Source organism: Bombina bombina, chromosome 1, assembly GCF_027579735.1.
Source record: "Bombina bombina isolate aBomBom1 chromosome 1, aBomBom1.pri, whole genome shotgun sequence".
NCBI lineage: Eukaryota > Metazoa > Chordata > Amphibia > Anura > Bombinatoridae > Bombina > Bombina bombina.
In genome coordinates this window covers 1,222,544,611-1,222,570,983 of record NC_069499.1, presented here as the reverse complement: position 1 = coordinate 1,222,570,983, position 26,373 = coordinate 1,222,544,611, and the positions used below count along the sequence as shown (strand labels likewise).

Sequence of the window (26,373 nt, the reverse complement as noted above, 5' to 3'; positions counted from 1 at the left end):
GTGCAGATTTAGGAAGAGTTTCCGCATAGCAAACAATGGGGCTGCGTTAGGAGCTGAACGCGGCTTTTTTGCAGGTGTTAGGTTTTTTTTCAGCTCAAACAGCCCCATTGTTTCCTATGGGAGAATCGTGCACGAGCACGTTTTTGAGGCTGGCCGCTTGTGTAAGCAACTCTGGTATCGAGATTTGAAGCTGCGTTAAAAATGCTCTACGCTCCTTTTTTGGAGCCTAACGCAGCCTTTATGTGGACTCTCAATACCAGAGTTATTTTTATGGTGCGGCCAGAAAAAAGCCGGCGTTAGTTTTTCGGGTCGTTACCGACAAAACTCCAAATCTAGCCGTTAGGGTTTATTTTATAGGTAAGTATTTAGTTTTAAATAGGAATAATTTATTTAATGATAGGAATATTTATTTAGATTAATTTAAATAATATTTAAGTTAGGGGGGTGTTAGGGTTAGACTTAGGTTTTGGGGTTAATTCATTTAATATATTGGCGACGGTGTAGGGGTGGTAGATTAGGGGTTAATCAATGTACTGTAGGTGGCAGTGGTGTAGGGGGGACAGGATAGGGGTTAATAAATATAATGTTGGTGGAGGCGGGGTCCAGGTGCGGCGGTTTAGGGGTTCAACAATTAATTTATTTGCGGCAGGGTCCGGGATCGGCAGGATAGGGGTTAATAACTTTATGTAGTTGGCGGCGGTGTAGGGGGGGCAGATTAGGGGTTAATAGGTATAATGTAGGTGGTGGCGGGGTCCGGGAGCGGCACTTTAGGGGTTCATATATTTAATATAGTTGCAGCGGGGTCCGGGAGCGGCGGTTTAGGGGTTAATATATTTATTATAGTTGCGGCGGGGTCCAGGAGCAGCGGTTTAGGGGGTAATACCTTTATTTAGGTGTCGGGGGCTCTGGGAGCAGCGTTTTAGGGGGTAAAACAGTATAGTATAGTGTGGGTGCTTAGTGACAAGCTAGCAAGAAAGCTGAGAAGAAGCCGATGAGCAGCGAGATCGATGACTGTCAGTTAACAACAGTCCGCTGCTCATCGCTCCGTACTTGGTGCGCGGCTTCTTGACAGCTTTTTTAATAACTTTGGCGAACGTATTCAGGTCCGCGGCGGCGATGATAGGCGAGCTTAGGCGAGCGTATTGGGCCGGGGAATGCAGGTAAGTAGACGGCTTGATACATAGAGGCCATTGTGTATTATACTTTGGAAGTATGTATATGTGAAATTAGTATTAAAGTTAAATAGTGATGATGACATTAGGCTACACAGTGTAATATTTTTGACAATGATTTTAATAATCGAATGATGTTTGAATCAGTATAATCTTAAAATGATAACTCAAAGGGATAGTCTTACTAACATTAAACTGTCATCAATCAGATATAGCAGACATTAAAATCACCTCTTTCCTGTCATACAATTTTTTCGACTAGATCACGAGTTTTTGTCGGTAAGGGTTGCGGGGCTAACGCTCCTTTTTTCTTACCACTCCCTTACACTTATTAACCCCTAATCTGCCGCCCCCAACATCCTCACCACCTGCATTATACTATTAACCCCTAATCTGCCGCATCGGACACCGCCGCCACCTACATTATACTTTTTAACCCCTAATCTGCTGCCCCCAACATCGCCGACACCTACATTATAGTTATTAACCCCTAATCTGCCCCCCCAACGTCACCGCAACTATATTAAATTGATTAACCCCTAATCTGCCGCCGCCAACGTCGCCGCCACTATAATAAATTTATGAACCCCTAAACCTAAGTCTAACCCTAACACCCCCCATCCTTAAATATAATTTAAATTAAACGAAAACAAAATTAATTTAACATAATTAAATAAATTAATCCTATTTAAAACTAAATACTTACCGATAAAATAACTAATAGTTACATTGTATCTAGCTTATGATTTATTTTTATTTTACAGGCAACTTTTTATTTATTTTAACTAGGTAGAATAGTTATTAAATAGTTAATAACTATTTAATAACTACCTAGCTAAAATAAGTACAAAATTACCTGTAAAATAAATCCTAACCTAAGTTACAATTACACCTAACATTACACTATCATTAAATTAATTACATAAACTAACTACAATTAACTACAATTAAATTAAATAATAAACTAAATTACAAAAAATAAAAAAAGAATTACAAGAATTTTAAACTAATTACACCTAATCTAATCCCCCTAATAAAATAAAAAAGCCCCCCAAAATAAAAAAAATTCCCTACCCTATACTAAATTACAAATAGCCCTTAAAAGGGCCTTTTGCGGGGCAAAAGTAATCAGCTCTTTTACCTGTAAAATAAAAATACAATACCCCCCCAACATTACAACCCACCACCCACACACCCACCCCTACTCTAAAACCCACCCAATCCCCCCTTAAAAAAACCTAACACTAACCCCCTGAAGATCACCCTACCTTGAGCCGTCTTCACCCAGCCGGGCACAAGTGGACCTCCAGAGGGTCCGAAGTCTTCATCCGATCAGGTCAGAAGAGGTCCTCCAGACGGCAGAAGGCTTCATCCATGCGGCATCTTCTAGCTTCATCCTTCCGGAGCAGAGTGGGTCCATCTTCAATCCAGCCGACGCTGAGCATACTCTTAAAATGAAGTCCTAACGAAGAATGAAGGTTCCTTTAAATGACGTCATCCAAGATGGCGTCCCTTGAATTCCGATTGACTGATAGAATCCTATCAGCCAATCAGAATTAAGGTAGGAAAAATCCTATTGGCTGATGCTATCAGCCAATAGGATTGACCTCACATTCTATTGGCTGATTGGAACAGCCAATAGAATGCGAGATCAATCCTATTGGCTGATTGGATCAGCCAATTGGATTGCACTTCAATCCGATTGACTGATTACATCAGCCGATAGGATTTTTCCTACCTTAATTCCGATTGGCTGATAGGATTCTATCAGCCAATCAGAATTCAAGGAACGCCATGTTGGATGACGTAATTTAAAGGAACGTTCATTCTTCATTAGGACTTCATTTGAAGAGGATGCTCCGCGTTGGCTGGATTGAAGATGGACTTGCTCCGCTCCGGAAGGATAAAGATAGAAGATGCCGCATGGTTGAAGCCTTCTGCCGTCTGGAGGACCTCTTTTGACCCGATCAGATGAAGACTTCTGCCGTATGGAGGACCACTTGTGCCCGGCTGGGTGAAAATGGCTCACGGTAGGGTGATCTTTAGGGGGTTAGTGTTAGTTTTTTTTTAAGGGGGATTGGGTAGGTTTTAGAGTAGGGGTGTGTGGGTGGTGGGTTGTAATGTTGGGGGGGGGGGGTATTGTATTTTTTTTTTACAGGTAAAAGAGCTGATTACTTTTGGGCAATGCCCCGCAAACGGCCCTTTTAAGGGCTATTTGTAATTTAGTATAGGGTAGGGAATTTTATTATTTTGGGGGGCTTTTTATTTTATTAGGGGGATTAGATTAGGTGTAATTAGTTTAAAATTCTTTTAATTCTTTTTTTATTTTCTGTAATTTAGTGTTTGTTGTTTTTCGTAATTTAGTTTATTTAATTTAATTGTTATTAATTGTAGGTAGTTTAGGTAATTAGTTTAATGATACTGTAGTGTTAGGTGTTATTGTAACTTAGGTAAGGATTTATTTTACAGGTAATTTTGTACTTATTTTAGCTAGGTAATTATGAAATAGTTCATAACTATATATATATATATATATATATATATTAAATGGAAAGAGTTTTTACACTTCACTGCGCTCTACCTACTGAAATGTACATTTCAGTAGGTAGAGCGCAGTGAAGTGTAAAAACTCTTTCCATTTAATACCTAATAGTGGCTCTTAGTAGTAAGGGATTTTACTTTTGGTTACTCCTTATAAACACACACAGCAGCTTTTCCTCTCTTTAACTTATATATTTAAGCGCCTCCCAGTGGCAGTTGATAGGTCACTCTCACCTGCCGCACAAAAAATTGCTTTTCTATAATATATATATATATATATATATATATATATATATATATATATATATATATATATATAAAACTATTTAATAACTATTCTACCTAGTTAAAATAAATACAAACTTACCTGTAAAATAAATATAAACCCTAAGCTAGCTACAATGTAACTATTAGTTATATTGTAGCTATCTAAGGGTTTATTTTATAGGTAAGTATTTAGTTTTAAATAGGATTAATTTATTTAATTATGTTAAATTTAATTTGTTTAATTTAAATTATATTTAAGTTAGGGGGGGTTAGGGTTAGGGTTAGACTTAGGTTTGGAGGTTAATAAATTTATTATATTAGCGGCGACGTTGGGGTCAGAAGATTAGGGGTTAATTAAAGTAGGTAGGTATTGGCGACGTTGGGGGGGCAGATTAGGGGTTAATAAAATGTAACTAGTGTTTGTGAGGTGGGAGTGCGGCGGTTTAGGGGTTAATACATTTATTAACGTGGCGGCGATGTCCGTTCGGCAGATTAGGGGTTACATTTTTTTATTTTAGTGTTTGCGATGTGGGGGGGCCTCGGTTTAGGGGTTAATAGTTAGTTTATGGGTTTTAGTGGTTTTAGTGTACTTTTTAGCACTTTTGTTGTTTGTTCCGGCGTTAGCCCATAAAACTCTTAACTACTGACTTTTAAATGCGGTAGGAGTCTGGACAGGAGAGGGTCTACCGCTCACTTCTTCCAAGACTCGTAATACCAGCGTTAGGCAAATCCCATTAAAAAGATAGGATACGCAATTGACGTAAGGGGATTTGCGGTAGCCTCGAGTCGCAGAAGAAAAGTAAGAGGTACACCTGTACCTGTCAGACTCGTAATACCAGCGGGCGTTAAAAAGCAGCGTTGGGTCCCAACGCTGCTTTTTAAGGCTAACACCAAACTCATAATCTAGGCGTTAGTGTTTTTCTTCCTTCACTTGATTTTCATTTTCATTAAGAAATGGCATCTTATATGCCAGCCCATTTTTTAACACCTGTGTAGGGGTGGTTTTTCAAACTAGACTGCAAACAGGAAGAGTTACAAAGGTGCAGAGAGAAAACTGGCCCAGCTCTTAAAATATCCATTGATTGCAAATAAATACATATGATTCCCTGATTATTACATGTTATACTCACAATTATTCTTGCTCAGAATAAATATATATATACACTATATGCATATAGTGGTATAAATAAACACAGAAATATGAAAGACAACATTGTTTAGAACAAAAAAAGGAATTTAGGGACATGTAAATATGTTTAAAAAAAAAATTCTGACATACACACACACATATATATATATATATATATATATATATATATACAAGTATGTGCAAATATATATTTACAAATTCTAGCATTTATAATCATTTAAAAAAAGAAAAAATCATGAGATAGGCATATCATGATTTATAGAAATATAAATACACATTCATTTATGTGAAAATATTATATCAGACTTTTTGTATAACAAATAAATGGAAAAATAAATTTATATGCGATATTATTGTTTGTCCAGGTATAAATCTAGCTATGTATTGCACATTAACAGATGAAAAATAAAAGATTAACGTTAGAGAAATAAGCTTGTTCATGGACATTAATGAAATGGTATAAATAAAGTTGGAAAAAACAGAATATCCACCACATCGATGACTCTTACTTATCAACAGTCCGATGCTCATCGCGCCGCACTTGATGCGCGTGTTTTTGACAGACTTTTTTATAAATAAGGCAGTCGTATGTAGATTGCGTTGTCTGGCGATGTCTGGCATCGTATTGACTCCAGTGAATGCGCCGAGATTGACGCTTTGATAAATCGCCCCATGATGTGATTTAAAATTAATTTATATAGAAGCACATTAGCCTGTGCCATACAGTGCTGCACCACAATGTGAATTATGAGGCCATGATTGCATGTCACTAGCTCTTCAACTACATGACAGATTTCACTAGCATTTAAATCATTTGTTTGGTTTATTAGAGCGCCCTTTGCCCCAAAAGATTATCTATTTTGCATAACTGATTTTAGATGCAATTTAGCTGTTCCCATTACATCTTCCTTCTTTGGCTGTTGTACTGTAGCCCTGTCCTTATACAGATGTAAAACGACGTCTAAACGACCTTTTGCAATATAAAGCTCCAGGGCACACATTGCTTACATTTTATAACTGGTTAAACCACTCTCAAATAGACACAGTCAATTATTATCCTTTTTAAATGACTTATTTACAACGCTGCATTTAACAGAGAGTACAATGCTAAAAACACAAACATGACATTTAGATTTTGAAGCATGATAAATATGCAGATATGATTTTGTTTTGTGTTTTTAGATAGAAAGGACTGGATTTTTGGACCTACACTTTTGTAATGGCTTTAGGTACAATAAAGTTGCCTGTATCTCTATTGCAACAGGCACTTGAAAAAAATGGTTGAAAAATTGGTTAAACATATTGAATAGGCATACAAATAATAGGCATGGAAAATCAAAACTATAGATAGTACTAAGTTGGTATTTGCTCCTCACTCTCTTATGTCCTGTGTTATGTTTCCTTTTCACTTTTGCTACTGTTTTTTATTTTCCTCACATTCATTCACAAATAAAGGTTTTCTATTCTTGTTCATGGAGGAATGTCCACTTTGTATTTGGCTTGTCACCTTCCCCCAAATAATGTCAAAGATTAACTGTCCATTTGCAAAACCTGCTTAAGTAACATTAGGGGAAAAGTCACCATACTTGAAAAGTTTGAAGCAGAGTGTTACCTGTAGCTAGGCAACTGATAATGTTAAGAATTGCCCATATGCAGTTCCCTTGATCCTTTTATGGTCAATGTTTATTATCAAATACAAGTCACTATAGTGTAACTGCTATCAAATAAATGTAGCAACATTATTTTTTAACTTCAATTTAGTGAGTGACTCATACTACACAGTATGTGCATCTCACTAAATAATAGTGGTACCTGATGGCTGGCTCTATATTACTATATGACTATATTACCTAGTCAATGTCATAAACCATTCCACCCCATTGACCTTGCCCCCTCTGCTGCAATTAATTATAACCACAATGACTTGCCTCTCATTAAAATTTATAATTATTTATGTTATGTTTAGTGCAGCTTTTTATTTAACCCTAACCGTCTACGTGAGGACTTCAGTTGCACTAATACAACAAGCGTAAATTTAGTTAGTGATCATGTGGCTGCATTTATTTTCAACTTGTATTCTGAGTGCAAGTTAGCACTGGTGCAATATTTGAATATCACATTCGCTAACATTAGCGCACCACTGGTAATCTAGCCCATTATTTGGTAAACTAAAAATCTTACGCCTAGATTACGAGTTTTGCGGTAAGGTAAAAAAGCAGCGTTAACAGGTCCTAACGCTGCTTTTTTACGCCCGCTGCTATTATGTCTTGCAGGTATAGGTATACCGCACACTTTTTTGGCCTTACCGCAAACCTACATTCGTAAATTTCGTAAAGCCTTTTTTCTATGGGACTTCCATAGCGCTGGTATTACGAGTTTGTCCTGGGAGGCCAAAAAATGAGCGATACAACCTCTACCGACAAGATTCCTAACACATTCTAAAGTCAGTAGTTATGAGTTTTACATAAAGTGCTAAAAAGTACACTAACATCCATAAACTACCTATTAACCCCTAAACCGAGGCCCTCCTGCATCGCAAACACTACAATAAAATTTTAACCCCTAATCTGCCGCTCCGGACTTCACAGCCACTATAATAATCATATTAACCCCTAAACCGCAGCACTCCCGCCTCGCAAACACTAGTTAAATATTATTAACCCCTAATCTGCTGCCCTCAACATCGCCGCTACCTACATTATACTTATTAACCCCTAATCTTCCGCTCCGGACATCGCCACCACCTACATTATATTTATTAACCCATAATCTTCTGCCCCCAAAATCGCCGCCACCTACCTACATTTATTAACCCCTAATCTGCTGCCCCCAACATCGCCGCCACCTACCTACATTTATTAACCCCTAATCTGCCGTACCCAACGTCGCTGCCACTCTTCTATATTTATTAACCCTTTAAACCTAAGTCTAACCCTAACATCCCCTAACTTAAATATAATTTAAATAAATCTATATACAAATTACTATCATTCCCTATATTATTCCTATTTAAAACTAAATACTTACCTATAAAATAAACCCTAAACTAGCTACAATATAACTAATAGTTACATTGTATCTAGCTTAGGGTTTATTTTTATTTTACAGGCAAGTTTGTATTTATTTAATAACTACCTAGCTAAAATAAATACAAATTTACTTGTAAAATAAAACCTAACCTAAGTTACAAAAAACACCTAACACTACACTACAATTAAATAAATTCCCTACATTAAATACAATTAAATAAATTAAATAAAATTAGCTAAATTACCAAAAAAAACCCCACTAAATTACAGAAAATAAAAAACAAATGACAAGATCTTTAAACGAATTACACCTAACCTAATAGCCCTATCAAAATAAAAAGCCCACCCAAAATAAAAAAAAACCTAGCCTAAACTAAACTACCAATAGCCCTTAAACGGGCCTTTTGTGGGGCATTGCCCCAAAGAAATCAGCTCTTTTACCTGTAAAAAAAAAATACAAACAACCCCCCAACAGTAAAACCCACCACCCACACAACCAACCCCCCAAATAAAAGTCTAACTAAAAAAACCTAAGTTACCCATTGCCCTGAAAAGGGCATTTAGATGGGCATTGCCCTTAAAAGGACATTTAGCTCTATTGCTGCCCAAAGCCCTAACCTAAAAAATATACCCACCCAATACACACTTAAAAAATCCTAACACTAACCCCCGAAGATTCACTTACCGTGGGAGAAGTCTTCATCCAAGCGGCAAGATGTCCTTAACGAAGCAGGCAGAAGTGGTCCTCCAGATGGGCAGAAGTGGTCCTCCAGACGGGCAGAAGTCTTCATCCAGACGGCATCTTCTATCTTCATCCTTCCAATGCGGAGCGGCTCCATCTTCAAGACATCAAGCACGGAGCATCCTCTTCAATCGATGGCTTCTTCAGAATGAATGTTTCTTTAAGTGACATCATCCAAGATGGCATCCCTTAGATTCCGATTAGCTGATAGAATTCTATCAGCCAATGGGAATTAAGGTAGAAAAAATCCTATTGGCTGATGCAATCAGCCAAAAGGATTGAACTTCAACGCAAGCTAAATGCTATTGGCTGATTGCATCAGCCAATAGAATTTTTTCTACCTTAATTCCAATTGGCTGATAGAATTCTATCAGCCAATCAGAATCTAAGGGATGCCATCTTGGATGACATCACTTAAAGAAAAATTCATTCCGAAGAAGCCGTCGATTGAAGAGGATACTCCGCGTCGGATGTCTTGAAGATGGAGCCGCTCCGCATCAGAAGGATGAAGATAGAAGATGCATTCTGGATGCATTCTGCCCATCTGGAGGACTACTTCTGCCCGTCTGGAGGACCACTTCTGCCGGCTTCCTTGAGGACATCTTGCCGCTTGGATGAAGACTTCTCCCAGTAAGTGAATCTTCGAGGGTTAGGATTTTTTAACGGTGTATTGGGTCAGTTTATTTTTTAGGTTAGGGCTTTGGGCAGCAATAGAGCTAAATGCCCTTTTAAGGGCAATGCCTAACCCATTTTTTTTAGTTAGGCTTTTATTTGGGGGGTTGGTTGTGTGGGGGTGGGTTTTACTGTTGGGGGGGTTGTTTGTATTTTTTTTTTACAGGTAAAAGAGCTGATTTCTTTGGGGCAATGCCCCAAAAGGCCCTTTTAAGGGCTATTTAAGGGCTATTGATAGTTTAGGCAAGGGTTTTTTTTTATTTGATCTTGTAATTTGTTTTTTATTTTCTGTAATTTAGTGGGGGGGGTTTGTTGGTAATTTAGCTAATTTTATTGAATTTAGTTAATTGTATTTAATTCAGGGAATTTATTTTATTGTAGGGTTAGGTTAGGTGTTAGTGTAAGACAGGTTACGTTTTATTTTACAGGTATATTTGTATTTATTTTAGCTAGGTAGTTAGTAAATAGTTAATAACTATTTAGTAACTATTCTATGTAATTATTAGTTATATTGTAGTTTTTATTTTATAGGTAAGTATTTAGTTTTAAATAGGAATAATTTAGGGAATGATAGTAATTTGTATTTAGATTTATTTAAATTATATTTAATATATTTAAGTTAAGGGGTGTTAGGGTTAGGGTTAGACTTAGGTTTAGGGAATAATAAATTTAGAATAGTGGCGGCAACATTGGGGACGGCAGATTAGGGGTTAATAAATGTAGGTAGGTTGCGGTGAATTTGGGAGAGGGAGATTAGGTGTTAATAAATATAATGTAGGTGTCGGAGATGTTGGGGGCAGCAGATTAGGGGTTAATAAGTATAATGTAGGTGGCGGCGATGTCCGGAGCGGCAGATTAGGGGTTAGTAAGTATAATGCAGGTGTCAGCGATGTCGGGGCTGCAGATTAGGGGTTAATAAGTGTAAAATTAGGGGTGTTTAGACTTGGGGTTCATGTTAGGGTGTTATGTGTAAACATAAAATGTGTTTCCCCATAGGATTTAATGGGCTGCATTACTGAGCTTTACGCTGCTATATTGCAGGTGTTAGACTTTTTCTCAGACGGCTCTCCCCATTGATGTCTATGGGGAAATCATGCACAAGCACGTACAACCAGCTCACCGCTGACTTAAGCAACGCTGGTATTGGAGTGCAGTATGGAGCTCAATTTTGCTCTACGCTCACTTCTTGCCTTTTAACACCGGGTTTGTAAAAACCTGTAATACCAGCGCTGCAGGTAGGTGAGCGGTGAGAAAAAAACTGCATTTTCCCATGACCCCGAGTCTGAGGAATCCTGTTGTTTTGACCCTGAGTCTGAGGAATCCTGTTGTTTTGCACTTGTAGCAAATAAGAACTTACTGTTTAAATATTCCTTTTTGAACTATAACTACATGCAAATGAATTTTCACTTTATTAAACAGAGGCACTATTATCGTGAACTGGAATTACACAACAGTCTCAAACTATCCAAAGAATATAATTAATCACTAGTATATCAATTTTTTTCTCTTTTTTTTTCTTAGTTCTGGGAAGATGAGTTTCTGTCTTGGAACCCAGATGATTTTTGTGGTATTACGAAGATGAGCATTCATTCTAAAAATTTTTGGAAACCAGACCTCTACATAGATGAAATGTGAGTCTATAAAACAGAAAGAAACAATCAAATAGTATATTTGAAGTAGTGAAGGATAGTAGCCTATATAATCATAAATAGCTTTCCACTAACTGAAGTATTTGTTCTCTGTTGATTTTAATGAATTTGAACCAAGAAGTACATTGTATCATGCGTAAAAGCACATACATAAATAATTTCTAATGCAGATGAAAAGGTTAACAACATGTTGTAAACACATTTTTATCTATTTTTAGCATTAATGAACTAGTAGTTAATAGGGCCCCATTGCAAAAAAGTGCACCCTTGACCTTGCCCCAGCCATAATTCATTCATATCCTGCACTTGTATGAAGACTATTCCACTCAAGATTCAAACAAAAGAGGGTTATAGACCCCCCCACTGGAGGATACACTAAATAGAACTCGAGTCTATTAGCTACAATTGTAATGAGATTAATAAATCAACTCATTGTCAGGGGATTGCTGTGGCATAAATAAAACTTAACTTTTATTGGAAAGCCAATATAAAATCAACAGGGGAAAGACACACATGGGAGAGACTAACTCCACATCGATGCTTCCAGAGTTTGTCAAATTTTAGATAAGTTTAATTAATGGTGGTTTAATGGTGGTGGATATAGAAGAGAGTAATATATGTTATGTATATAGCCAGCTTGTAATTCTTGGCAAACAGTGGGCCCAATCCACTTTGTGATTTAAATAATAATCCAAAAGTTGGATTGTATGTGGGTAAAGAAATAGTGTATGGGTGTTCACTTGTTGGTTAATATCTTATTAATGCAAGGTAACAAATAAACATTGTTATCATTATATTATTTTCTCCAAATGAACCCACTGCTTTGTGCTTATATTGTTGAGCAAAATACCAACTTCCTAACATAAGTGGCGATATAATATCAGTATATAGATACAGTATCACAGTTTTATCCTCTGTATTTGCCATTAAGTTAATATTTTTTTGGCATTGTAAAAATTTAAATTAGTAGTTGTAACATCAGTAATTGTGAACCTTATATAGCATTAATATATTGGCTTAACCTTATTGTTACATATATATCCCAGCTGTTTAATTTATTTTGCCTGTGCAACTATGTATCAGTTAGCGACTGTTAGTATTTTCAATCCGTTTGTGGTTGTGTCTAACTGATACATTAACAGAGGAATGTTATGAATTAATAGACATTTCGGTCAGCAATATTTTATAACTGGTTATGTGATCAACAGTAAGCCACTATTAAGTAGTTAGGTATAATGTATTGTCCAGTATGGTACTCTGTATATAGTGGCTTGACCCCCTCTATCTACAACATGTTTTTAAAGCAATTCCATTGTACTTAACAAACAATAAGTTCCAAGTTGTGATATAACTCTGCAAAGGATTATAGCAAGTTTAAAGTCTACCTCCGATGGCTAATTAAAACACAGGTGTTCCTATGACTCCTCACCATATCCCTAATGATTCCCTAACATGTTTTGCAGTTGCCGGCTTTGTCAAATAGACTCAAGAGTCTAGATCTACGATCAAACCCATGGCCCTACAGTTCCTCTATAAGCCCCATACTCACTTTAGACCAGGGGTCTCCAACCTTTTGGAACTTAGGGACCACTAAACTCACAATTTTGAATCCCGTGGACCACTAACCTTTTATACACATACTGCACATAACTAATATAAAAATAGCTAAGTTTACATTATGTATATATTTACACATTTTTAAGAATTATTTTTTGGAATGAATTAATTGAATGACAGAACTAAGAGAATACTTCCAAATGACAGATAAAGGGTGAGTGCCAACTTTGGGCTGGAAACAGAGAGGCAGAAAGTGGGAAAAAAGAATTATGTTTAAAAGGACCACAAGACTTCCAAGTTATCCACCCGGTTAGGAATTATTCAAAACTACTTATGATCATGGACAGACATTGAAGTAATAAATTAAGTTTATATTAGAAAAATCTCAATATGGATGTGACCTCTTAGCAGTTTGCCAGTGGGAGGAGTTTAAAATACAATCTAGCTACATAAGTTGCGCAGTACTATGCAACATGCATAGGGAGATTGTAATTTAACTCCTCCATCAGTTTTCACTAATGTCCAGCCAGGCACTGTAGAGAGTTGCGGCTCAACATCATCAGAGGAGATTAATTCCTGCTTGATGGTGTCAAGGACCACCAACATCTTCTTGTGGACCACCAGTGGTCCACAGACCATTGGTTGGCGACCGCTGCTTTAGACCATACCCTTGGACCTGCTGCTCCTCTTCCAGTCACATTTCAAAATCAGATGAAATATCAGACCCTCCAACCCCTGGAAAGCAAAAATCCATTCTGGGAGCAAATTTCCAATATGTCAACTCTATGTGCTTTAGCATATTTGATAAAGATCTTAAAATGCATTAGATGGAGCATCTTAAGTATTAATGTCTATTGTGCTTTTTTAACCATGTTGTTGCTTTTAAACATTTAAATACCTGTCATATAATCTAAAAATACAGGCTTATGGACAATGATGCTTAATATTCATCATGAATGTATCAGCTTGCTATAATTGTACAAATGAAAATTGCAGATGAGGAGAACCAGATGCCACCCCCTTCCCACTGTTCAGAGTTACACAGCTAGTTCTCCAATTATAAGTATACATATTTGATTTACTGACATTACAGAGACAATGTAACTGGGATTTGTGGGCTGAGCTGTCCTTTTGGATGGGACCAAACTAGCACCGAGATTACGAGTTTTGCGGTAACAGGGGTGCGTTGCTAATGAGCCTTTTTTTCTTACCACTCACTTAAGACAACGCTGGTATTACGAGTTTTCTGCAAGCTGGCGTTAGCCTCAGAAAAGTGAGCGTTGAGCAAAATTTAGCTCCACATCTCACCTCAATACCAGCGTTGCTTAAGTTAGCGGTAAGCTGGTGTAATGTGCTTGTGCACAATTTCCCCATAGGAAACAATGGGGCTGAGCTGGCTGAAAAAAAGCCTAACACCTGCAAAAAAGCAGCATTCAGCTCCTTACGCAGCCCCATTGTTTCCTATGGGGAAATTAATTTTATGTCTGCACCTAACACCCTAACATGAACCCTGAGTCTAAACACCCCTAATCTTACACTTATTAACCCCTAATCTGCCGTCCCCGCTATCGCTGACACCTACATTATATTATTAACCCCTAATCTGCCGCTCCGGACACCGTCGCCACCTACATTATACGTTATGAACCCCTAATCTACTGCCCCCAACATCGCTGACACCTACATTATAGTTATTAACCCCTAATCTGCCCCCCCAAAGTTGCCGCAACTGTATTAAATGTATTAACCCCTAATCTGCTGCCGCCACTATTATAAATTTATTACCCCTAAACCTAAGTCTAACCCTAACCCTAACACCCCCCTAACTTAAATATAATTTAAATACATCTAAATAAATTTACTACAATTAAATAAATTATTCCTATTTAAAACTAAATACTTACCTATAAAATAAAGGATTTATATTTATTTTACAGACAACTTTGTATTTATTTTAACTAGGTAGAATAGTTATTAAATAGTTATTAACTATTTAATAACTACCTAGCTAAAATAAGTACAAAAGTACCTGTAAAATAAACCCTAACCTAAGTTACAATTACACCTAACACTACACTATCATTAAACTAATTGCCTAAACTACCTACAATTAATTACAATTAAATTAAATAAACTAAATTCAGAGAAAAAAAACACACTAAATTACAGGAAAAAAATGCAATTAGCCAATAGGATTGAAGTTCAATCCTATGGCTGATCCAATCAGCCAATAGGATTGAGCTTGCATTCTATTAGCTGTTCCAATCAGCCAATAGAATGCGAGGTCAATCCTATTGGCTGATTGCATCAGCCAATAGGATTTTTCCTACCTTAATTCCGATTGGCTGATAGGATTCTATCAGCCAATCGGAATTCAAGGGACGCCATCTTGGATGACGTCACTTAAAGGACCAGTCATACAGTCGTCGGCTGTCGGATGAAGAGGATGCTCCACGTCAGATGTCTTGAAGATGGACCCGCTCCGCTCCGGAAGGATGATAGAAGATGCCGCCTGGATGAAGCCTTCTGCCGGTTTGGATGTCCTCTTCTGGCTGGATAGGATGAAGACTTCGGACCCTCTGGAGGATCACTTGTGCCCGGCTGGGTGAAGACGTCTCAAGGTAGGGTGATCTTCAAGGGGCTAGTGTTAGGTTTTTTTAAGGGGGGATTGGGTGGGTTTTAGAGTAGGGTTGGGTGTGTGGGTTGTGGGTTTTAATGTTGGAGGGGTATTGCATTTTTTTACAGGTGAAAGAGCTGATTACTTTGGGGCAATGCCCTGCAAAAGGCCCTTTTAAGGGCTATTTGTAATTTAGTATAGGGTAGGGAATTTTATTATGTTGGGGGGCTTTTTTATTTTATTATGGGGATTAGATTAGGTGTAATTAGTTTAAAATTCTTGTAATTCTTTTTTTTTGTAATTTAGTGGGGGGTTTTCTTCGTAATTTAGTTTATTTAATTTAATTGTAATTAATTGTAGGTAGTTTAGTTTAATGATAGTGTAGTATTAGGTGTAATTGTAACTTAGGTTAGGGTTTATTTTACAGGTACTTTTGTACTTATTTTAGCTTGGTAGTTATTGAATAGTTAATAACTATTTAATAACTAGTGTACCTAGTTAAAATAAATGCAAAGTTGCCTGTAAAATAAATATAAATCCTAAGCTAGCTACAATGTAACTATAAGTTATATTGTAGCTAGCTTAGGGTTTATTTTATCGGTAAGTATTTAGTTTTAAATAGGATTAATTTATTTAATTATGGTAAATTTATTTTGTTTAATTTAAATTATATTTAAGTTAAGGGGGTTAGATTTAGGTTTAGACTTAGGTTTAGGGGTTAATACATTTAATATAGTAGCGGCGACGTTGGGGTCGGAAGATTACGGGTTAATAAATGTAGGTAGGTGTTGGCTATGTTAGGGACGGCAGATTAGGGGTTAATAAAATTTAAATAGTGTTTGCGAGGCAGGAGTGTGGCGGTTTAGGAGTTAATACAGGGAGTGCAGAATTATTAGGCAAGTTGTATTTTTGAGGATTAATTTTATTATTGAACAACAACCATGTTCTCAATGAACCCAAAAAACTCATTAATATCAAAGCTGAATATTTTTGGAAGTAGTTTTTAGTTTTTTTTTAGTTATAGCTATTTTAGGGGGATATCTGTGTGTGCAGGTGACTATTACTGTGCATAATTATTAGGCAACTTAACAAAAAACAAATATATACCCATTTCAATTATTTATTTTTACCAGTGAAACCAATATAACATCTCAACATTCACAAATATACATTTCTGACATTCAAAAACAAAACAAAAACAAATCAGTGAGCAATATAGCCACATTTCTTTGCAAGGACACTCAAAAGCCTGCCATCCATGGATTCTGTCAGTGTTTTGATCTGTTCACCATCAACATTGCGTGCAGCAGCAACCACAGCCTCCCAGACACTGTTCAGAGAGGTGTACTGTTTTCACTCCTTGTAAATCTCACATTTGATGATGGACCACAGGTTCTCAATGGGGTTCAGATCAGGTGAACAAGGAGGCCATGTCATTAGATTTTCTTCTTTTATACCCTTTCTTGCCAGCCACGCTGTGGAGTACTTGGACGTGTGTGATGGAGCATTGTCCTGCATGAAAATCATGTTTTTCTTGAAGGATGCAGACTTCTTCCTGTACCACTGCTTGAAGAAGGTGTCTTCCAGAAACTGGCAGTAGGACTGGGAGTTGAGCTTGACTCCATCCTCAACCCGAAAAGGCCCCACAAGCTCATCTTTGATGATACCAGCCCAAACCAGTACTCCACCTCCACCTTGCTGGCGTCTGAGTCGGACTGGAGCTCTCTGCCCTTTACCAATCCAGCCACGGGCCCATCCATCTGGCCCATCAAGACTCACTCTCATTTCATCAGTCCATAAAACCTTAGAAAAATCAGTCTTGAGATATTTCTTGGCCCAGTCTTGACGTTTCAGCTTGTGTGTCTTGTTCAGTGGTGGTCATCTTTCAGCCTTTCTTACCTTGGCCATGTCTCTGAGTATTGCACACCTTGTGCTTTTGGGCACTCCAGTGATGTTGCAGCTCTGAAATATGGCCAAACTGGTGGCAAGTGGCATCTTGGCAGCTGCACGCTTGACTTTTCTCATTTCATGGGCAGTTATTTTGCGCCTTGGTTTTTCCACACGCTTCTTGCGACCCTGTTGACTATTTTGAATGAAACGCTTGATTGTTCAATGATCACGCTTCAGAAGCTTTGCAATTTTAAGAGTGCTGCATCCCTCTGCAAGATATCTCACTATTTTTGACTTTTCTGAGCCTGTCAAGTCCTTCTTTTGACCCATTTTGCCAAAGGAAAGGAAGTTGCCTAATAATTATGCACACCTGATATAGGGTGTTGATGTCATTAGACCACACCCCTTCTCATTACAGAGATGCACATCACCGAATATGCTTAATTGGTAGTAGGCTTTCGAGCCTATACAGCTTGGAGTAAGACAACATGCATAAAGAGGATGATGTGGTCAAAATACTCATTTGCCTAATAATTCTGCACACAGTGTACATTTATTAAAGTGGCGGCGATGTCCGGTCGGCAGATTAGGGGTTAAACATTTTAGCTAAGTGTTTCCGATGTGGGGGGGGGGTTTAGGGGTTAATAGGTAGTTTATGGGTGTTAGTGTACTTTTTAGCACTTTAGTTAAGAGCTTTATGTTCCGGCGTTAGCCCATAAAACTCTTAACTACTGACAGGAGACGGTCTACCGCTCACTTTCTCCAAGACTCATAATACCTGCGTTAGGCAAATCCCATTAAAAAGATAGAATACGCAATTGACGTAAGGGGATTTGCGGTAAGCTCGAGTCGTGGAAGAAAGTGAGCGGTACAACTGTACCTGCCAAACTCGTAATACCAGCGGGTGTTAAAAAGCAGCGTTGGGACCTCTGAACGCTGCTTTTTAAGGCTAACGCAAGACTCATAATCTAGCAGTAGGAAATTTCATGTCTGTGAAAATCAAACAAAGTTTAAAAGAGTCTGTACCCTGGATGGACACCATCATACAAAACATTTTACTGAAATATGTTCACTTCCAGTTTAGTACTTTATTTTCTCAAAATTATGCTAAACATCTTTCTTTCTTATAGGTGGTCCTACCAGGGGGAGGAAAAGTCTCCCAAAACTCAAAAGCCTATAAATACCCCTCCCACCTCATACATACCTCAGTTTTAACCTTTTAAGCATAATGATGTGCTTACATTCTTCAGTGAAAGGCGCTTCAGAGCATATTGGAGCCCAGTTCTCCTCAGAGTATAGTACTTGTCAGAGGGAAGTGAATGGAGTACTGCCTCATGACACCATGTTTTCGCCTCATGGGAAATCTTTTCATAGGCTCTCTGTAAATTTGGTAGCAGGTATTCATCTTCTGCCTCCCTTTACAGATCAACGTTGTACTCCTATTCCATTACCTCTGCTGATATGTTTCAGTACTGGTTTGGTTGTCTGCTATCAGTGGATGAGTGTCTAAGGGGTAAGTTTATTTAAATTACTTTTATATCAGACACTTACAGCTATGGAATGGGCACTTTTCAGAAAAGTTCTTCCTATGTATTTAATTATATATAAGCAGGCACTATTCCCTTTTATGCACATAATAATTTTTATACTAGTATCATAAGGTAGTTTTTTTGTATCAGTTCTTTTACTATCATAAGCGATCAATAGAGCTTCTTTTAATATGTACTGGGCACAGTTATTGTTATTGTCAATGGCCTTACCATTTTCTTAGAGACTCCTCTTCTAAAACATTATAGTAGAGCTTGGCCTCCGCCTCACTGAGGCATACTTTTAATGTATTACTTTGCCCTCGAGCGTGCACATGGGTAACGAATTCTTTTAAAACTTAGGAGAAATGCGTCTTCATATTGCGCCGTTTAGTGCCACTTTTTTCTAACTTTAATATTCGCAACACTTTTATCTCTATTAAAGGCCCACTCCCTCTACATAAGAAAAAAGGTTGAGGGAGGCGCCCAGAGGGCAATCTGCTCTAAATGAGAAACGGGTTTCAATTGGAATCCCAACTAGCACATATATTAGATATATAAAGGAATCCAACAGGAAATAGGTTTGTAAATAATTAGTCACAATTTATTTAACAATAAACTCATATAATAAATAACGAAACAAAAATACTTATCCAATTAATACATTAGACACCGGTGTAAAATCACACATAATTCAATTATGTGTGATTGTGTGTTCCGTACGCTTGGCGCAGAGGTTGGTTGGAATAATGAAGCCCTTGTTGCCGCCTTCTTTCATGGGCTCTCTGATGCAATTAAAGACAAAGTTGCTGAGAGGATACCAGAGGATATCGAGACATTGGTGTCTTTTTGATCCTAATTGACATCAGACTCAGAGAGAGGCCCTCTTTCAAGGAGCGCTTGCAGAAGCCTCCTGTTCCGTTGTCTCCTACGTGTTCGTTCCCACCCATGCCTCCCTCTCCTCCCTTACCTCCTGGTCCTGAGTCACCTGGTACTGCTGAGCCGATGCAGTTGGGATTCACGCATCTCTCCGCGGCGGAGAGGGCCTTTAGGAGGAGGGAGGGGCTCTGCCTCTATTGTGAGGTCTTTACTAAACTTGATTTGAGAGGAGCGTACAATCTAGTTAGGATCAAGGAGGGCCACGAATGGAAAACAGTGTTTAACACCAGGAGCGGGCATTATGAGTATCTAGTAATGTCCTTTGGCCTATGTAATGCTCCTGCTGTTTTCCAGGAATTTATTAATGATGTCCTACGAGATATGTTGATACAGTGTGTTGTGGTGTACTTAGACGACATCCTCATACACTCACCCACACTCATCAGGCTCATCATTCTGATGTTACATGGGTTCTTCAGAGACCACGTGAGAATGGCCTGTTTTGTAAACTCGAGAAATGTGATTTCCATCAGACTCAAGTAACCTTTCTAGGTTATGTCATCTCCGTTGCAGGGTTCTCCATGGATCCTGACAAATTATCTGCAGTTCTGCAGTGGCCTCGCCCAGTTGGTCTTCGGTCTATTTAACGTTTTTTGGGGTTCGCCAATTACTATAGAAAGTTTATTAAAAACTTTTCTTCCTTGGTCAAACCTATCACAGATATGACCCGTAAAGAGAATGATCCACTCCATTGGTCACCTACTGCCATTAAGGCCTTTAATAGTCTTAAGACTGCCTTTGCTGCTGCTCCTAACCCTGTCCTGCCTTTCGTTCTTGAGGTTGATGCGTCTGAGACTGGAGTAGGTGCCCTCTTATCTCAACGTCCTACGCCTGACGGTTCCTTGCATCCGTGTGATTTCTTCTCTAAGAAATTGTCTCCAGCGGAGTGCAATTATGAAATTGGTGACAGGGAATTACTGGCCTCAAGGAATGGAGGCATCTTCTCGAGGGTACTAGCGTGCCAGTGCTCATTCTTACTGACCACAAGAATTTAACTTATCTATCTGAAGCAAGACGTTTGTTGCCCCAACAGGCCAGATGGGCGCTATTTTTGTCTTGGTTTAATTATGTGGTCTCCTACCTGCCTGGTAGTAAGAATGTTAGGGCTGATGCCCTCTCTCGACAATTTTTGCCTCTGTCCAAGGAGGAGTCTGTACCTACTCCTGTTATACCTCCTGACCATATTTTAGCTACCATACGTAGTAATTTGACTTCTCCCTTGGGGGAGGAGATCCTGGCTGCACAAACCAATGCACCTCCCTAGTGGTAAGTGTTTTGTTCCTGAGAATCTTCTAACTAAACTTTTGCACACTTACCATTATCCTAAAGCCGCAGGTCACCCAGGCAAGAACCAAATGATTTGGTCTGTCACTCGACAATTCTGGTGGCCAGGTCTTCGTTCTGATGTTGATGCGTATGTTGCCTCCTGCTCAGTTTGTGCACAGAATAAGACTCCTCAACGTCTTCCTGTGGGTCTTTTTCAACCTATTGTTAATGGTGAACGTCCTTGGACACATATTTCCATGGACTTCATTGTCGAGCTCCCTGTTTACAATCGCAATACTGTTATCCTTATGGTGGTTGACCGTTTGGTTCCCTTGATGAAGTTGCCTACCGCTCAGGAGCTTGATTCAATTTTTGCCCGGGAGGTCTTCGTTTACATGGGTTACCCAAGGAGATAGTGTCGGACTTGGGTAGCCAGTTTTTCTCCAGATTTTGGCGTTCCTTTTGTGCTCAAATTGGGGATCCAGCTTTCCTTCTCCTCAGCATATCACCCTCAATCCAGTGGGGCTGCGGAACGGTCTAATCAAGCTCTGGAACAGTTCCTCCATTGCTATTTCTCAGATCACCAAAATAATTGCTCTGAACTGTTACCTTGGGCAGAGTTTGCTCGTAATAGTGCTATTAATGCTTCCTCCAAGTTATCCCAGTTCATGGCGAATTATGGGTTTCAACCATCCTTGTTGTCCGATTCATTCATGTCTCAGGGTATTCCGGCTTTGGAGGAGCATCTCCGGTAACTCCGTTCCATGTGGATGCAGATTCAAGATTGCCTTCATCGTTCTATGCAGCACCAAAAGTTCCAGTCTGATCGTAGGCATCTGCCCGCGCCTTCCTACCAGGTTGGTGAGAGAGTTTGGCTGTCCTCCCGCAACTTGAACCTTTGTGTGCCTTCCAATAAACTGGCTCCCCATTATTTTGGTCCTTTTTGAATACTCTGAAGGGTCAATCCTGTGGCCTACACTCTTGACCTTCCTCCTGCAATGCGCATCTCCAATGTTTTTCATGTCTCCCTCTTGAAACCATTGGTTTGTAATTGTTTTACCACTGTGTTGCCTCATCCCCGTCCTATCTTTGTTGACAACCATGAGGAGTATGAGGTCAGCAGCATTATTGACTCTCGTATGTCCTGGGGCCGCGTACAGTATTTGGTTCACTGGAGGGGCTACAGTCCGGAGGAGCGTTCTTGGGTTCCCTCCTCTGATGTTCATGCTCCTGCCCTCCTCCATGCCTTCCATGCCCATTTCCCCAATAAGCCTTTTGTCCTCCCGCGGGGGAGGGGTCATTGAGGGGAGGGTACTGTCAGGGTTTTTTCCCTGCTTTGTTTGCCATGTGCTGCTGACAGCCATTTTACTCACCTCTCTTGCCGACTATGGTGCATTGTGGGGGATGCTGCTCATTTCCTGCACTTCCTTTTATGGCCAGACAGGTGTGCATCATCTGTGTGAGACAGGATGCAGTCTCATAATTGTGATGTCATCACTTATTATTTAAAGGGCCTCTGTTCAGTATGCTTTGCGTTGTCTCAGACCTGTTTGTGAGAGTTCCTGTGTATTACCTGGCTGTCTGACTTCCTTCCTGGTTCCTGATCCCTGGCTTGTTCCTGATTCTGCTGTTTTCCTTGTTCCTGATCCGGCTCGTCTGACTATTCACTTTGGCTCCTGACTCGGCTCGTCTGACTACCAGCTCTGGTTTTGACTCCTGGCTTGTTACTTGACTTGTGGACTTTTTATTATTTTTTTGTTATTAATAAAGGTGTGATTATTTTTGCACTTCTCATCTCTGAGTCTGATTCCTGGCACCCTGAAACATAAATTATGTTTTCCGGCGTAAAAGTGTCTTCCTTATACAAGAACAAGGTTAAGAATAAAAATAATACATTTATACTGCCTTCTTTTAGTGACCAACTCAAAGCTGCAAGTCAGAATACAATTCATACACTAATTTCAGTAACCAACTCTCTTAATGAAGATATAGCCACGGTTCCTTAATGAGCAGGATATCTAGAGAGGAAAACATTTATTTAATATGTTTTTTTCATAGTGAATTTAAGCATATGGTATATGTACATCACAAAGTTTGTGTCATTGCAGGATAGAAGATAATAGCAAGTCACCAGCGATTCCTTATTATGTGGTCCACCATACTGGGAAAATCATCAACTCGATGCCGATACGCATTATTAGTTCGTGTAGTCTGGATATCTTCAAGTTTCCATTTGACATACAAACATGCTACTTGAGCTTTGGTTCTTATGTTTATACAGGTATGTAGCAAAAGCAGATAAATTACTGTATTCCATGTGGTTATACATTTAATGCATTGTAGATGTTTATGGTGCATAAAAGTTTTATTTGCTTTTATGCATATGAACCATAGACTCCTGACTAGAAATTGAAAGTAGGAAAAAGAAACAAATTGTACTGCATTTTGAACATATAACATATTCTTCCATCCAACGCCTAGATTACGAGTGCATTATTTTTTTAGGCTCCCCAGAGCATCTTCAGCCTCTCTAGCTTCACCAGTCCTTATGTTATTAAATACTATTTATAGGGACAGTCTAGTCCAAAATAAACTTTCATGATTCAGATAGGGCATATAATTTTAAACAATTTTCCAATTTACTTTTATCACCAGTTTTGCTTTGTTCTCTTGGTATTCTTAGTTGAAAGCTAAACCTCGGAGGGTTATATGCTAATTTCTTAGACCTTGAAGGCCACCTCTTTTCTGAATGCATTGTAACAGTTTTTCACCACTAGAGGGTGTCGGTTCATGTGTGTCATATAGATAACACTATGCTCACGCACATGGATTTACCTAGGAGCCATCACTGATTGGCTAAAATGCAAGTATGTCAAAAGAGGTGAAATAAGGTGGCAGTTTGCTGTCATGATCCGGTGTACATGCGCTCAGGAAACAGACCCTCGGGGCAGTGGTAGGGATTTGAAGACACCGACCCCTGACCCGGGGAAGAGTATCCTGGACGTGGATAGATGATATTCTGTGATTCATAGTTGCTAGAAGTTATTGTAGAATAAATGGAGAGTGCAACATTTGTATACAATATATTCTGAGTTCACTGTGACTTATAGTTAGTTAATAGAAGTAACTGCAGGATTCAATGAGAGAGAAATATAGCAAAGTGGAATGTTCAGGCTTCAGAGTAATCTGGTGAAAGTTTGACACTTAGATGCAAACTAAGGATTGTTGCAGGTTCACAGTACATAATATTATATAAAGCTGTATGTCAGAGTTAAAGCACAGCTGCACAGGTACTTAGACAAGCTGCAAGTTTAGGCATTAATTACTGTTTGTGCATTTAGATGCAAACTTGGTTTATTGCAGGTTCACAGTACATATTATTATAATGAGCTGTATGTCAGTAATTAGCAGAGCAGCACAGGTGAAAGTTAAGTTTAAGGCATTAATTACTGTTTGAACATATATTGGAGAATCACAGGAAAGCTTTTAATTGAACACATAGATGCAGAGTTCAGAATATGTTAACATATTTGCAGCAGGATATTTCAGCAATGACAACTTGTAGCAGAGAAATAGTTATAAAGTTCTGAGTAAGATGCTGTTGTAATTAGAGAGTGATGGTAAGCAAAAGCATAGTTGAATTATAATAAAGTTCAGAGATTGTTAAGTAGCTGTGTCCAGGAAACAGAATGGAGATATTTTTGATACTTGCGGTTTGATGATATTTTGCATAGGTAATAGGAAATGCTGTATCTTGGAATAGTTGCTAAGTTCATGCAGGAAACAGTCACAGACCTCTGTTCAGGATCACAACTTCAATGTTAATGCCAGGCACATTAGACCTGAGAAGGCTTAAAAAGAGGCTGAGGTAATCAGGTGCATGAATGATTAATCAGGCAGGCAGGCTGAATGTGAATACTGCCCAAATGCAGCAGTCAGAAAAGGATTTCTTAAAGGGATAGTGACATTAGGCTGAGATATGTTACAGATTCCCCTCCTTAAAGGCGACCTCCGGGCGCCCAATACAATCCAAAAGGAGAGAGAACAAAATTGATATGGAGAATCGGTAGTAGGTGTATGGAGGTAGTGAGTCCAATCGGAAATCAAGAAAGGAGGATTGGAGATCTCTTGAAAAAGTTGAATGACGAAGTAAAGGCCATGTAATTCAGGTATCAAAAGATCTTGACAATGATGAGAGCAAAACTTGAAGTCAACTTTTTTGTAGTCATCGTGAGAATGCATGAACGTAACATACAATGAGCTTCCTACCACAGAATCATTCTGAGGGTAGACAGGTGGATGTTCTTCATGATAGATGACCATGTATATAGCCAATGAAAAGGCAGCCAGTCCTAGAGATATGAAAAGGCTTTCCTCAGCTTCAGAAATAGAGATGCAGCATTCTGGATTGATAACCAGATTAACCACCTTTGGGTCAGAGATTTGAGTATCCTCAGAATTAACCTCTTGGCTGAGGATTAGATATACTCCAAAAGAAAAAGCTATAGCCACTTCTAACGCAATAGCAGGGCTTTCTTCAAAATAGGAGATAGGAGTGTAGAGTGCAAGATTTGTCCAGTTCTTGCCATCTTCTAATTCAAAATGAAATGTCTCCTTACTGGATTCAGAATCAAAAGTGTTCTCACTAAGAATAGGTATATGAATGTCCACACCAGGGTAAGGTTCAGGAATACCCACATCTGGGCAAGGTTCAGTCATATCCTCAGTAGGATCAGGTGAAGGAATGCCCATGCCAGGGCAATGTTCAGAAGTACCCACATCTGGGCAAGGTTCAGGACTATCCTCAGTAGGATCAGGTGAAGGAATGCCCATGCCAGGGCAATGTTCAGAAGTACCCACATCTGGGCAAGGTTCAGGAATATCCTCAGTAGGATCAGGTGAAGGTATGCCCATGCCAGGGCAAGGTTCAACTATAGAGAAAGAAAAAGAACCCACTTTAGAGCCAGGAACCATACTCTCTTCTGAGCAGAGGGCAAGGCTTTCTTCAGGGTTCATAAACGAAGAATTAACAAGACCCACTTTAGAGCCAAGAACCATACTCGCTTCTGAGTAGAGGGCATGGCTATCTTCAGGATCAAGTATTATTACACCCATTTCTGGGTTAAACAAAGGAATTCCCATACCAGGGTCAAAAACAGGAGAGTCCACCTTGATGTCAGGTTTAGTAGTATAATCATGGAAAACAGGAACAGGAATGGGCACAGGGGAATCTTCTTGAAGAACTTTTGTACAAGTTTCAGGTTCAAGAATGTCCACTTGCAAACTTGGTTCAAAGTTGTCCTCACAGGATTGAGTATCAGGAATTCCTGTACAGGAAACTGATGTAGTAGAAAAT

The 26,373-nt window shown here is 38.9% G+C and overlaps 1 protein-coding gene across 2 annotated transcripts in view; it reads left to right on the top strand.

Annotated features, from left to right (window-relative positions):
* Window positions 1-26,373, top strand: part of LOC128647604 (5-hydroxytryptamine receptor 3A-like) — a 124,280-nt gene that overhangs the window by 51,740 nt on the left and 46,167 nt on the right. For both annotated transcript variants that reach the window (XM_053700367.1, XM_053700361.1), the window contains exons 4-5: window positions 11,095-11,204; window positions 23,126-23,298. In XM_053700367.1, the coding sequence (XP_053556342.1) occupies window positions 11,095-11,204; window positions 23,126-23,298 (283 nt within the window). The remainder of the gene's footprint in view (window positions 1-11,094; window positions 11,205-23,125; window positions 23,299-26,373) is intronic.